Here is a 15,777-nt window from a genome sequence, read left to right as displayed (position 1 = left end):
TATGAGGGCCTCCCCAAATAAAATGAATAACTTCGTTTAGCTCAAGGTCTGGGAATAAGTAAATATGCCACTTTGTTTTCATAGTTTTGAAGCTATAAATTTTAAGATTTATCAGACACTCGGTGGACTTTGACCCCGAAAACTTGGTTCCAAACATTTATGAATACCGTATGTTTTAAATTTAAGGAACAGCTGTGATCCTCTCCAACTGTTCACCCTCCTGGATGGGGTGTGGGTTAGCTCAGACCCACAGCTCGAAAATAACGAGGAGGTCACCCTCATGTGAGCACGATTCAACCCCTCGATTTCAAGGCAGGCTGGATCGCAGGCCGTTACAACAGGCAGGGGCAGTTCGGATGGTTACGTGTGCGTGGGTGTTGGGCTGGCAGGAAAAGATTTCCGGAGCCCTGGGACCGGTCCACGTGCCCCGGCTTCTTGCATTCCAAAATAAGAATCAAGTGTTTTCTTCCTTCGTGCAATGTAACCAACGCGCCGCCAAAGTTTGAGAAAGGGGCGGGGAAGAGAAGCCGGACTTCCCCTCTCGCCGCTAGTTTTCAATAGCCTGATTTCTCAGAAATCAGGCTCCTCTAAACAGCGGCCTGCCTGAAGCGCTGATTGGCCGCGGCGGAAGCCCTTCGGGGCGCTGATTGGCTAAGCCGGGCGCGTTTGTGTCTCCCCCCCACTCTCCGACAGGGGGATTCCCGGTGACCTGTAGAATAATACAGGCTCCCCCTGGACAGTCGCCTGCAGAAGCGAAGAGTCTCTTGAACTGAGCGGAGCTGGCTCCTGCACGGGAAGACGTTGTCGGTCGCTCGGGTGTTTCCGAAGGGTGTGATCCTCGATCAAGTCCTGCAAGGTGGGTCGTGGTCCAGCAGCTGCTGGCGGCATCCCGCCTAAACCGAGGCAAGCACCGCGCAGTTCGGTGCAAGTTAGACTGGGCAGCACTCACCTGAATAACTTTCATCCACCGGAGCGGGATGAGGAATGAGGCGGGTGGGGGTGGCAGGAGCGATCTTAAGACCATCAAGGCTAGGATCGGAGGTTCAAGTAGATCCACCGGAGTTTAGTTAATTATTTATTTTAGCGCTGCGATGATCTGCAGGTCCCCTTCCCGCTTAAGCTCCATTTAGACGGGGAGAAATCTAGTCTGGGGGCATCCGAAGCCGTTAACAATAAGAATTTCTCTCTAAAAAACTTCCTGACCAGTTGGGACCTACTCCGGAGCTGAGAGACTCCCCCGTAATAAAGCGCGTTAAAATGGGCGGAAATGTTCTCAAAGTACACGGGGTGAGAGGGTGGGTGCGGTGACTTCTAGTCCCGCCACAGGCAGAAAAGTCGGTTTGGGTGACTTTGGAGCAGCCAGTCTGTCTCAGCTCAACCCACCTCACAGGGTGGTTGTTCCGGGGAAAATAGGAGGAGGAAGGAGTATTCAGTATTTTCGTCGCCTTCAGTTCTTTATAACAAAAATGATATATTTATATATATAAAATGTATCCCAGCCGCTTGTAAGCGAGGAGTCAGGTGCTTGCAGAAGCGCGCACGCACAGCGGCTTCAGTAGAATTAGCGCAAGATGCAATCGGCGCTCCGGCTACTCAGTAGGGGAACTCTTGCGAAGTGAGAAAAGCGCGTGTGTTGTATGGTTTCTAAACTTGCAACAGTAATAATTTTATTTGCAAAGTTGCAAAAAGTTAGTGGCTTGGTTGACTCTTGTTTGTATCCGAGTTTTGCCAAACAGAATTGTGTGACCATGATTTCCAGTAATGGGTGGTGCTGCTTCTTTTGTTGTTTGGACCAGGAAGTAGAGCTTGGGGAGAGGAGAGAAAAGAAGGGGGCGGAGTGAGGAGAGACGGGCCAATTGTTAGCTCTGGGTATCCTTGAGTACAGTCCAGAAGTTCCAACAGGAGAATAAATGTTAAAGCAAACCAGAATCTTGGAAAGGGTTTTGGAAAAGGCTGGATAGAAGAGTAGAGATAATCCATTAGGTTGTTCTCTTGAAACCTTTGCAGGGATGAATACATGTGAGACAAATTGGTGGAACAGGAGAATCATAACATACCTGGCAAGAAAGGATCATGCTTCGAATGTAAACATTTCGATTTGACCATTCAGACTTTACTGATAAACCCCCATTGAATTCAGCATGGAAGTTTTTCCATGGAAGTAAATATATGATTTGCAGGTGTCTCCATAAGCATTCTACAGCAAATGCATGCAGTGCATAGTTTTGCTCCTGTAACAAGTGCATGAAACTGCAAAATTTCTTTGGTTCACCCTTTGGAATGCCCTTTGCACAGGAGCCTTGGAGATCAGTGTCACATGAAGGAATATGCTTTGCAAGAAGGAATCAAACACCAGCCAGAGCTGAATTACAAGCTTGAATTGGCTTGGGGTAGGGACCTTTGCAAGTCCAATGCTATATCAATAGCAATAGCACTTAGACTTATATATCGCTTCACAGTGCTTTAGTGCCTCTCTAAGTGGTTTACAGAGTCAGCATATTGCCCCCAACAATTTTACCCACTATAGAAGGATGGAAGGTTGAGTCAATCTTGGGCTGGCAGCCGGCAGTCAGCATTAGTAGCCTGTAGTACTGCACTCTTAACTACTGCACCACCACTGGTCATATATCCCTACTATAATCGGTAGTTGGAACATAGACATTCAAAAGGGTAATTGTAAACCTCTAGAAAGCAGTAGATAATCTTGACCTTTTTCCTCATAAATGCTCTTGTTAAGGATTTAAACAATAAAGATGAGATCCTTTTTATTAAAGTTGAATTAATTGTGCTTCTCCCTGAATGAAGTTGTGCAGTTTGAAACCACCTGGCCCCAATCCAAATCTTGCAAACAGGAAATCATCAAGCCTTGTGTTTGCTTGTGTGCCAAATGACAACATTCCCAGTGCAGGATCTCATGCTGTTTTATAAAAATTCCCCTAAGTGTAAGGAACATTTTCAGTTCTGATTCTTATTACCATGCGTAAAGGGCACTCTGCATCTGTCAGGCATTTCAGGGAAAGTTCACTTGCTAGACATATTAAACTTAAAAAGAGTTGTCAAAACTGAATATTAGGAGGTAATGGATCCAGCTGTATTGGGAGCTGGATGTGGGAGGGCAATGTGATAAAAGCTGGACTGAGGTGTGGCAATCTAAGCCTTATCCTTTTTATAGATGAGTGGAACTTCTGGTGCATTTTTGTTATTTATTCTGACAAAAAAAAAAAGAAAACTTCTGTGGATACCTACAAGCAAGCAGTGCAGTTACCCTGCAGCCCTTCCTTCCTTCCTTCCTTCCTTCCTTCCTTCCTTCCTTCCTTCCTTCCTTCCTTCCTCAACCACGATACCATAAGGAGCTGGATTGGAGCTGGGGAGACTCACTGGAGGGAATTGGGTGCCTGCATTCTTAAATATATATGAGGCCTTATCAGGATATTCGATGAGCTGATTCTCTGCAATTTATTGCACCCTAGAAAGCCTACCAATGAACCCATGATGAAAAAAAAGCTCATTTGTAAAAGTTTTGTTAAAGCTGTTCGGAAATGGGGGGAGGGCAAGATAGAGAAAAGCCAGTTCCACTTTACCTTTGAAGATGAAAATTGCTTTCTTTTGTATCTTTTTATTTTAAAAATATCTGTACGAATAGTTTGTGTTACAATTTGGTCTGGCTGAAAATTAAACATGTGTTCCCTGAAGAAATATTTCCACTTTAGTTTTCATCTAAGCTGTAAACATTTGATAACTGGTTACTGGCTGCAGCTCCCAATAGTCAGTTAAATTTGTAGCATTCTTAAGAAGTGATGCTTCAAGAAAAGAACTGTATTATATCAAAGTTTAAGGGGTAAAACAAAACACGGGAATGATCAGGTGGGAGATTATTTCCCCTAACCTTCCCTGCTGCTTTGATGGGGTTATTCAAGAAAATAGATTTTCAGTTTCCTGTTTTCAGTAATAGTAGTATTGTAGTTTGAGAGAAGGAACAGAACACATAATGGAGTTTGGGACATTGGGAAGAATTTACTGTGTGCACCTGGAAAATACAATAATCCTGAGCCATTGTTTGATGACTCAAGGCTCTTCTCCGAGAGCTCTCCCCCACATATGTTGGTATATGTATACATGCCATCAGTGCTAATATGGTTCTTGATGCATTTCTGATATCTTCATCCAGCCCTTCCTGCTATTTTGATCAAATATATGTTAGGTTCTGCAGCAGAGGAGCAGAAACACATGGTGCCATTTTCTGCATGGACAATGGCCGTCTTGCATCCTATGCTGAGAGAGGAAAAATAGAGACCAGATCTATGCAAAGGCATTGAAGGAGGTGTTTCAGAACATAGCAGAAGAAACTCCTGCTTACAAATCATCAAAGCAGCAACATCTTTTTCCAGACTCAAATGGCTGTTTTGGAAGATGCTCTTGGCTGCCCAATGTGGGTCTGGACACACAGATACTTCAGTGGGAGAATAAATAGGAAGCCTGGGATAGAATTCCGGGTTTACTTTGACCTAACATAAGTAATTTGGGAGCAATCTTTTCTCTCCTGTATTGAATTCTAAATAGGCTGTAAGTGGCTTCAAAGCATTAGTCAACTGACTTCTTATGGGTGGTAACACAGTCAGCAAGATGCTTAGACTAGATTTGGCATTTTTATTTAAATTGAGTCCTTATCAAAAACCTGGGATAGGCAGATGTTTTATTACTATTATTAGAGTTGCTGCTGCTTGCAATTACTGCAAGTTCAAATCTCACCAGGCTCAAGGTTGACTCAGCCTTCCATCCTTTCAAAGGTAGGTGAAATGAGGACCCAGATTGTGGGGGCAATAAGCTGACTTTGTATAAATATACAAAAGTATGAAGGCTATTGCTTAACGCCTTGTAAGCCGCCCTGAGTCTCCGGAGAAGGGCGGCATATAAATTAAAGCAAAAAAAAAAAAAGAGTTATATCTAATTTATATTTATATTTAAATCCCATTAATATATCCCATTATCTCATCTTATTATGTAAGTGACTCTGGGCAGTTTACAGATTGAAAATCATAAAACCATGTAAAAAGATACAATTAAAATAGAATGAGAAATAAAAGCAAAGTAAAAGATATAAGGCAGAGAAAATGCCCTCAAGGCAACAACCACTCCAAGGTTGCATGGTGTGAATTATATATAACTCTTGACGAGGGGAATTTAGCTAGACTCCTGCTTCCTTTTTCCCCCACAACAATCCTGTGAGGTTGGTTGAACTAAGAGAGAGTGACTGGCCCAAAGTCACCCAGACTGCTATCACACCTAAGGTGGGAGTAGAATTCAGTTTCCTGGCTTCTAGGCCACCATCTTGACTGCTAACTAGATCGACTTTTCACATTATCGATTTAAAAGTAACATAACAGTGTAATACTCATGATGTGATGATACTAATTTTTCTAGTATCTTGTATTTTGTGAAGCACTGCACATATAGATGGTGTTATATAAATAAAAAAGCTGGTTTCTTTATAAGGAAATTAGGGGAAATAGATTTTGGGGAAAGCACATTGTCCATTACAATATTAGCCACTGGTCTCCATGATATTTCTAGAAGTGAGAGATTTTGTTTTGTGCTTACAGTTCCTGACTTTTTCTTTTAGAGCCAGAATGCCACAAACAAGGATGCGCATGAGACCTTGGCTGGAACTGCAGATTAATTCAAATAAAATTCCTGGACTTTATTGGCTCAATAAGGTATAGAAAACTTTCATTCATGCACTCTCTTTTAAAAGGCTAGTTTTGTGTACTTTTCTTGCTTCAAGTTTAAAACAAGGTTATTATAGAAAATATAGAAACATTGTAGTGAGGAAAGTAGTGAGGCTTCAATACAATAATTTGTTGCTTAAGAATAACTACCAGAGGAAAAAAATGCCAAGATCAAAGGAGCAAAAATATTGAAAAGAAATTGAGAATGCAAATTAAATAAATCTTTAATGCATTTGATGTTATGTTTAACATTAATTTTAATGTCAGTCTGAACTCTACAACTAACTTGATAATATGTTATTGCGCTTTTATAGCTTTTTAAAATGCCAAATAGTTGAGATATGTAAGAGATTCAGGTAGAGCTAATAGGCTCATTTCTCTGTGGCTAAGATTACATCCAGAATATTTGCATATGTTATAGTAAACTGTAGGGAAAGAAATCAATATGTCTTTGTTTATTTTGTTTTATACAACACCTGGTTATGAAATGCTATGCTATTGAATTGGAGGCGATATACAGTAGACAAGACAAATGCTAAATGAAATAAATCATCAGAAATGTACGCTTGTCTACTGCTTGATTAATTCACAGGTCAGGGGTTCTTTATTTTCAGCTTTCTACCGGTTTCTTGATTTTGTTTTCTCTGTGCAATTCAGTGATGCTTATTCAGAATTGTATTTTTTTTTTCAATTGCAGAAAGATAAAATGTTCCAGATCCCTTGGAAACATGCAGCTAAGCATGGGTGGGAACTGGAAAAAGATGCCTGCCTGTTCAAAAATTGGGCCGTTCATACTGGTATGTGCTGTTTTGTCCTGGTGATAGTGAAACATTTCTAGAGATTTTCTAGAGAATCAAAGTTACTGTATTTGAAGGAGGAATCATCATATTAACACTAGCCAAAGGGATCCCTTTTCCTTGCCCTGCCTCTTTAGGCAAAGAGTTTGTGGTTTCTTCTTGAGTATCTGTGGTCAGTATCCTAATAGGAAATTGCACGCTGTAAAAGGTTCAGGTTTCAGAATGCAACAGAGCACAAAGGCAGTGCCTTCTTAAAACATGCAACATTTTTAAAGCTTGCATGAAAGTCTGACAAACAGATCTTGCTCCTGGACATTCCAAAACAATTTCTCTAAATAGTTTTTGAAGCAAGTAAAACCCCAGCACTTACTAGTTAAAAACAACTGGAAAGGCCCTCCCCCCCCCAAAGGACTGTATATTTATCCTGGAACTAGTTGATAATATGTTCAGCTTCTGACTTGTGCATATTTGTAGCACGCAGAAGCCCATGAGTTTGTGCTATTGTACAGTATTTCCATGTCAGAGTTATAAACTTCCTAAGAGTTTTGACAACCAATCTACATGAATAGCTGATGAGAGAAAAATAGAAATCTTTTTCCAAGTCTTATCACCTCAGGAGATAAGGATGGGCTGGTCATTCTCTGTATGTATCTAGGTATAGTATGTTACTGTACTATGGAGTGGATGTCTGGGTTTGCTACTCAATACTACTTTGGCATGTTGACAAAATCTCTCTTTATAGTGAGCAATCGATGGTTCATTGTGAAGTGTTCTTCAGTCTCCCTTAATATGTATCTTGTTACAGAAAGGTGATGGTGATAATATTACAACTGCCTTTTGAGCCTTTCTATAAATAAGAAGTTGTTAATAGGAATAGTTAGATACAGTTAGTCATATTTGTCATCTAGTCATATGTGGATTGGACCCATTGGAATCAGTGAGCTCACTTGGTGATATCTAACTTCTGAGTTCAGTTGATACCTTCAATAACTAAGGTTTGTTATCAACAGTACATTTATACGTCTGAATTACACTGAACTGCACAGACTGAAAAGAGTCAATGTCAAGCACACAGAAGTGACAGTGGGTTCCTCTCAGGACCTTAGAGTAACATACCAGGATCCCTCTGGCTGGATGTGGCTTTTCTTTTTATTTTTTGCACACCTAGATTTATGCCATCTGTCTTTTTACAGGGAGATACAAAGAAGGTGATGTAGAACCTGATCCAAAAACATGGAAGGCAAATTTCCGTTGTGCCATGAATTCCTTGCCTGACATTCAAGAAGTGAAGGATCAAAGCATTAGCAAAGGACCCAGTGCTGTTCGAGTCTATAAGATAGTGGAACTCCCAGTAAAATCAGAGAAAAAAGGTATTGCTCAAAACTTACAAAGGATGGGTATTATTCCCAATACTTGTAATATAAAATTTGGTTCCAGTGTTACATACACTAGGCAGCCAGGTTGTCAGTTTTATGGCAACAATTGAAATCCATAAGGGAAAATTTCCAAGAATGGCTATGGCAAACTTGGAGAAGAAAATATTATAAGATGGATAATACCAGAAATGTCTGGCAGTTGCATTGTCTATCACCCACTCTCTCTTAAAATATGTTTATTCTAAGCCTGTGTTTTTGTTTTGTTTATTTCAAACAGAAAAAAAGTCAAGGTCTCCAAAAAGCAAGAGCCCAAGAAAGGTATGTGTTTAAAAGATTTGTATAGCTACTCACTGAAAAACACAACTCCGGTTAGCTGGCCACAACAATAATATCCAGAACTATAAAAATCATAAAACATATCATAAAAAAACATATAAACTATGTAAAACCATACATACAACATATGTCTTTTCTTCAATAGCTTAAGTAAAACATGCATGTGAAATATTAAAAGGGCACAGATTCGTGGGTATTTGCAGGGCAGAAGTCAAAATCTACAGGGTGACTGGCTCAACCATGATAGAAATTTTGCCTGCCATCTTGTAGATCTGAGCCCTGCTCTTCCCCCGAAGATGCCACTATCCAGCCCTTCATACAGAGAGGGTGTTTCCTGTCTCTTCATCCATTGAAAATCTTCCTACTGAGAATAAGTTAGTGGAAGGTACAAGACAATGGCTGCTGGCAGAAATAATTCCTGTTGAAGGAAATGCATGTAGTTCTTGATTTATAACCATTCGTTTAGTGACCTTTCAAAGTTCCAATGGTGCTGAAAAAAAGTGATTTATGACTATTTTTCACATTTAAAATGGTTGGAGTATCTCTGGGGTCATGGGATCAAAATTCAGACACTTGGCAACTTGGCATGTATTTATGGTGGTTGCAGCTTCCTGGGTTTATGTGGTCTCTTTTTGTGACTTTCTGATAAGCAAAGTCAACGGGGAAGCAAAATGACTTAACAACCGCATTACTAAATTAACAACTGCAGGGAAGCATTTACCAACTGTGGCAAGAAAGGTTGTACAACTGTCTTGCTCAGCAACGGAAATTTTGGGCTCAATTGTGGTCGTAAGTTGAGGACTACCAGTAGAGAAGCATTTTGGGACTCAGTTGACATATTTTTAGTTTCTTGATCACTTTTTATCAGTTATCTAATCCTTAAAAAAAAAAGCCTTCCATTCCTTCTGCCTAATTATTGCCAGTGTTGAATCTTTCAAAATAAAAATCTGTTGTGCTCCCAGCTTGCTCAACTGCCCCGCTCATATACCTTAGCTATAGACAATTGCCATATAAACGCCATTTTATTGCAGGAAAACGATTCTTAAAATCAAGAAAAGAAAAGCTGCAACTATTTACTTCTGCCGAAAACTATGCAGAAATACTTCCCAATAATACTGATTACAACAAAATAAATACATTCACACATCTTGACCTTAAAATGGGTCCCCAACCCCTGTTCCGTAGACCACTGCATGTCATAAACTGGCTCACGCAAACAAGAGAAGCCCCATCCGTAGGATGCAGACAGCATGCAAAAGCACGCCCCCTCCGGTCTGCGGAAAAACCTTACTCCACAGAACTGGTCCCTGGTGCCCAAAAGGTTGGGGGCCGCTGCCTTAAAAGACATAAAGTTGACATTTTGTCCTTCATCTTTTGCAGTCAGTGGAGGATATTAAGGAAGAGACAGTCGAAGCAACAAACAGCATTCAGTTGCCTGATGACCACAGTGGCTATGTGCTTCCTGGCTATGTAGCAGAGGACATGGAAGTGGGGAGCACATTTGGTAAGAAACAATTTTAATCAGTTGTGTGGGTCTCACAAGGAAAAGCCAGGCCTGCTGAGTCCATTTTTCAGCTTGCTTGAGTAATAAAAAGATAGGCTGTCAGGGATGTTAAGGAATTAAGACATTTTTTTTCCTTTGTTTATTCTACACTGATAAATTCCCAACAAACTATTGGAGAACTTCTCAAAACTAAAGAAAATGAAAAGGCTGGATTTATATGACCGGTTGAAATGGGGTTGATTAGGTTTGTGGCTGAGTATGTTTTGGGAACTCAGACATTGAATTAGCATTTGTGTGATGTTGTGATCATCGGCTTAAGCTGCAATATCAGTTATTTGTCTGGGCATAGCATCTCATGTTTTGTTCATCCTGGCCGAGTGGGGGGAGGGGTGCTGTCAATCATTTTGTTTGTTTGTGTGAAACAAAATGGCTTCTTTAGTTTGTAGAACAATCTTAGGGAAAAAATATCTCTTGCATTATAAATCACATACTTTCAATGGACATTTTTTAGATCTTTCATGTGACATGAACAGTAGTCCCTGGAGAAATTGCCCACTGGAAATTCAGACCCCTGACAGTACAAACAACATATACAGACTTCAGGTTTCACCATCCTATTCTTCTTCTGAAGGTTAGTATTTAATTGTTCAGAACCAGTTGATTGATCATAAATGGATTGAGGAACAGAACCAAGAAAACGGCAGGGTTTAGATCAACTGCCCACATAGATTGGACATTCAGCTCCCATAATCTATTAGATTATTAAATTAGATTATTAGGGGGGTGCAGTGGTTCACATGGTAAGACACTCAACTTTTGCTCTGCTGAGGTTGGCAGCTCAGCAGCTCGATTCCTGTGAGCGAATAAACTGCATAGGGACAGGAAAAGAGCCTCCCCCAATTGCCTACTGGCATTCAGGCATCCCATGGGCAAGATAACTCTGCCCGAAAAAAATCCCTTTCATAGAGGCAGCCAGCCACTTCAATGATCCCTGGCTAACATGTGCCATACACTAAAATAAAATTAAAAAAATACAATTTTCAGCTCCTTGGAGCTGAGATTCAGAATAAGGAAGGATATTTAGATTGTCTGCCTACTCTCTACCTTCTTTTTAAAAAGTCAAAGCTTCCTATGTAGTCTCATATTGGATGCATTCTTGGTTAGAAATAGGTTTTATGAGAGTGATGTAATGATATAAAAGTGTTTTTTTTAATTTAGTTTACTACAGGCTTGACTCAGTGAAAGTTAAGCCCGTGTAAATCTCATTAATTTTATTAAGAGAATGGAAATATGTATCTAAATCTCTCCTGTTGAAATATAGAGCTTATAAATACTTAATTACAACCTGCCTTCTACAGTAAAATAATTCTAGATATTAAGCCACTGTGAACCGATGACAGGCATTACTTGTATGAGCATAAATTATCCAATGCTTTATTTTAATTTTGTCATTGACTAGAAAGGTGTTATTGTTGATAATAGAAAACTGGAAAATAAACATTTAGTAAACAAGAATTCTTGAGATTCATTGGGTATGTTTCTTTTCTTTTCTCTTCCCCTTCCTTTACCTGATGGCTTCGTATAACCTCACAATAACTGATGAAGAGGAGGATATTCCACTGTATGATGTAAGACTCTCTCTCTTTTTAAATAACTTTGTAAATAATTTTGGCATTGGGACAATACATGAAGTTTAAAGGCAGTATTCAAAGGGGGTGGGCGGGCATGCAATGTGTACAAGAGTTCCCATTTGTCTTGGTTGAGAAGGGATACTTTAGGGCAGGGCTGTCATCTGGCCCGTAGGCCAGATGTGTCATGTGTTGGCCATGCCCACAACTGGTTTAGTGAAGGGGATTAAAAAGTCCCATTACATCATGCGACGACACTGTGACGACGCAAGTTTGACATCCCTGGTTTAGGATGTCTTGCTTTGCTTCTGAACCACATTAGATCACAAGAATCCATGTAATCTAAGAATGCGGCTGCAATCTTTGTTCTGTAATCTGCATCTAGGAAAGGAAATAACAGTGTTTTTGAATTGAACTAGAAAACAGTTCAGATTGTTGATCTCTTTTATCTTTCCTCTCTGGCAGCTCTTTAATAGCTCTGAGTGGCAACAAAGCAGCATTGGTGGAAAAGGGTTCCTGTTAAATGAAGCTGGAATTGGAAAAGGGTTCCTGTTAAATGAATCTGGAATGCAGAATCTCTCCCTTGACTTTACTTTGCAAGAGCAAGATACTACCTTTGAGATACCAAAGCTAGGTATAAACATTTCACCTATATCTTCGGATTATAGAAATGTATAATGGCTCTCTTTATCTCATTAGAGTATTATTGAAAAACAAATCTTTGTCACATGCAGATAGTCTTCGACTTATGACAGTGGTGAAATCCAATTTTTTTAACTACCAGTTCTGTGAGTGTGGCTTGATGGGCGTGGAATGGTTTGGTGGGTGTGGCAGGGGAAAGATACTGCAAAATCTCCATTCCCACCCCACTCCAGGGGAAGAAGGATACTGCAAAATCTTCATTCCCACCCCACTCTGGGGCTAGCCAAAGGTGGTATTTGCCGGTTCTCCGAATTACTCAAAATTTCCGCTACTGGTTCTCCAGAACCTGTCAGAACCTGCTGGATTTCACCCCTGACTTACGACCACAATTGAGCCCAAAATTTCTGCTGATAACAAGCAAAACAATGTGTAAATGAGTCATGTTCCATTTTATGACCTATTTACCCCTTCCCATTGATTTTCCTTGCAAATGATAGCTCCAAGACTCCAGAATGGCTGCAACCATTTTAAATACATGCTTGATTGCCCAACAATCGAATTTTGATCATGTGATTGTGGGGAGGCTGTAATGGTCACAAGTGTGAGAACTGCTCATAACTCACTCTTTTTTCATTGTCCTTATAACTTTCAATGGTAATTAAATGAATGGTTGTAAGTAGAGGATTACCTTTATAGGCCCTTCACTCTGATTGTTCTACTCACTAATATCTTTAAGCCAGCATTATAGACTCATACATTGTCTATTGTCATACTACTCGATTAATAACAAGGGTTCTGGAAGCGACATATATTGCATTTCATGGAAGTAGTGCTGGTTGAAATTGTGATTATACTGTATGGGCTAAGAACGTTTACCCATACTTCATTTTAGACCTCTGTCCACCTCTTCCAATTTAACGAGAGCTCTGTTGGGGGAGGGAAGATATGATTTTTGGCAGTTTCATTGAATTTGTGATAGATTCTCAGAAATTCTACTATTCTAATACTCACTATTTTCTAGTGAAACCACATTCTAAATCTTGATTTCTCTTTTTTCCCACAGAAGTAATTCCACATGAGTTGAAACCCAGTGCAGAATGCACTTTGTTGGACATTCGAACACACTATGTACCCCGTATATCCTGTGGCATTTAAACCTTTTTATCACTAGGCTTGTACTGTTTTATTTTGAATGCTGTTTGTAGACTCGACAAATTGATCAGTTCGTTGACAGTCTACATATTTAGAATGGAAAAGTCCAAGCAATGTGTGTACAGTATACGTGTGTAGGAATATCTTTGTGATAAAACTGTACATTTATGCCTAACTACTTTATGAGCCAATTAAGGCTTGTTTGCTGCTTCTTTCACTCTGTTCATCCATTAGTAGAATTAGAGTATAAATAATTTCAAACATGGGGGGGGGGACAGAAGCTTTTCATTGTTGGTAAATTGTTATATATTTTAAGCCCATCCAGAGTATAAACTTAAAATTACTCTCTAGAAGATTAGTGATGCCCAACCAGATATTTCTTGGTTATCTTTTTTCCCTTCAAATTTATCTTGGCCTTTAGTCTGGAGCCCTATCTTAGCATGTTAAACTGTGAAAAACAGATAGTTGTTTCTTCCATATTTCTTCAGAATTTTATTTATAACACATTCCACTGGTTACTTCGGATTTATTACTACAACATTATTTTCTCCAGTTAAAATATGCTTTGAAGTTGACGGGTGAATGTATGGATTATTTGCACTGTGCTTTTCAAGATGTCAACTGAATAGGTATTGTGAAGAGTGCAAAAAATGCATAATAGGGTTAGATATACTAAACCAGAAGATAAAAGGATTTGGCAAACTGTCAGAGTGCTAGGCTGCAGCTTAAATTCTTGTACATTCTTTTCCTTGTACATACCTTGTTGTATATAAATTACAATTGTCTTTAATAAAAGATTATATATAGATATGTGTTCGATTTTCTTTTTTATTACCTGTTGCTAACAAAGAAATTAGGAAAATATTTTCTTAGCTCGACTAGAGTTTCTATATACAAGACTTTAGTGCTGCTAAAATAAAGAAAAGAAAGACATTTTCTTCAATGAAAAGGAATACTCATTTTATCTCAAAACAATAGGGTACGTTATTTACCCATTATGCCTTTTATACTGCCTTGAACTTCTGAAGAATGTTATTTACAAATAAATTCATTTTTAGCTAAAGAAATCTCAAGAAAGGTTTATTCAGGTTTAGTTACCCTAAGATTAAATCACATAAATCATCTTGGGAATCGGATTTGGAAACCAAATAAGATATAGTTTGGAAAAGGTATAAATCTATTTCGATCAGTTCTTTAAAATGTGTAAACAACAACCATATTATGCCTATCCATTTGCATTGAATTAATGAAGTTCCTGCATGGCAGATAGTCCTGGACTTGAGCCCAAAATCTCTGTTGCTAAACGAGACAGATTTTAAGTGAGTTTTTTTGCTTCATTTTGGGACCTTTCTTGCCACGGTTGCTAAATGAATCGCCAACAGTTTTTAAGTTAGTAACCCAGTTCTTAAAAGAGAATCTGGCTTCTAAAATATTGACTTTGCTTGTCAGAAGATTGCAAAAGGTGATCACATGACCCCCCAGACACTGCGACCATCATAAATATGAAGGTTTCATATTTGAATTTTGATCACGTCACCATGGGGATGCTACAACAGTTATAGGTATGAAAAATGGTCGTAAGTTGTTTTTTCCAGTGCCATTGTAACTTTAAATGGCCATTAAATGAATGGTTGTAAGTTAAAGACTACTATATATATAGCAGTGATGGCTAACCTTTTTGCCATTGCATGCCAGGAAGGGGGGCTGGGGGAGGTTCACACGTGCATGCCCACACCCATAATTCTATGCACCCCGTCCTGCACATGCGTGCGCAACCCCCCTTCCCCCCCTGCTCCTGGCATGCCTCTAGGAGTCTTGAGGTTGGGGACAGCAAAAAAGTCACTTTGTGTCCCACCGTAAGTTGGGAAATGGGCCATTTCAGGCCTCCGGAGGGCCTCCGAGGGAGTGGGGAAGGCTGTTTCCGCCCTCCCCAGATGCATAGAGAGGATCTGGAGCCAGGTGAGAAAGAAAAACAGGCCTTCCCCTTGCCCACTCAGGCCCTCCGGAGGCAGGAAACAACCTGTTTTCCTACTTCTGGTGAGTCCAGAAGGCCCGCAAATCAGATATATAGTATATGTATATTGAAAAGAATGTCAGTAGATCAAAGTCTACCAATGTAGGTGGACTGTCCAAAGTTCTTCTTCCTTCAGGGTCAGTGCAAAATATTTACTGAATTTTCTAAGATTATATACATATCCGTAATGACTGGATTTTCCACAATTGGTTAAAGATACTCTGTGCCATAATAGAAAGCCCCTTGTTTTGTTCTTGGCAGCTAGTATGTGTGCAAAGTAGAAGCTGCAAACAATGACAGGTTCTATTTACAATGTATCAAATAGCTTATATTATGTGTTTATGTTAACTCACCCATAACAGCTCTTCCCTCATTAGTTAAGTGTCTTGGGGTTGGGGGGGGGGAATCTGTTTAAATATTGAGGTTTGGTATTTGTGTTTCTAAGAGTGATTTTCATTTTGTAAATTGAGATTTCCTACTTAACCCTTTAGATGAAATAAAACAGGCACATTTTACTACTGAGCTCATCTTTTGATGTTTATTTACAAATAAACCCTACTCAACAACAAAAGTTTATTATATAAACTTTATTTATATTTTAT

At 39.5% G+C, this 15,777-nt stretch overlaps 1 protein-coding gene across 1 annotated transcript; it reads left to right on the top strand.

Moving 5' to 3' along the window:
- Positions 1–764: 764 nt before the first annotated feature.
- Positions 765–13,967, top strand: IRF1 (interferon regulatory factor 1). The gene is made up of 10 exons (XM_070933928.1): positions 765–856; positions 5,621–5,714; positions 6,424–6,523; positions 7,717–7,893; positions 8,177–8,217; positions 9,616–9,739; positions 10,251–10,370; positions 11,345–11,367; positions 11,833–12,001; positions 13,073–13,967. The coding sequence occupies exons 2-10, from the start codon at positions 5,628–5,630 to the stop codon at positions 13,162–13,164; spliced, it is 933 nt and encodes a 310-aa protein (XP_070790029.1). The 5' UTR covers positions 765–856; positions 5,621–5,627; the 3' UTR covers positions 13,165–13,967.
- The last annotated feature ends 1,810 nt before the right edge of the window (positions 13,968–15,777 follow it).

Source organism: Pituophis catenifer, unplaced genomic scaffold (assembly GCF_029215685.1).
Source record: "Pituophis catenifer annectens isolate HBS135680 unplaced genomic scaffold, rPitCat1.0.hap2 SCAF_2, whole genome shotgun sequence".
NCBI lineage: Eukaryota > Metazoa > Chordata > Lepidosauria > Squamata > Colubridae > Pituophis > Pituophis catenifer.
Note: the sequence above shows the minus strand (reverse complement) of the source record. Positions and strands in the feature narration are given on the sequence as shown.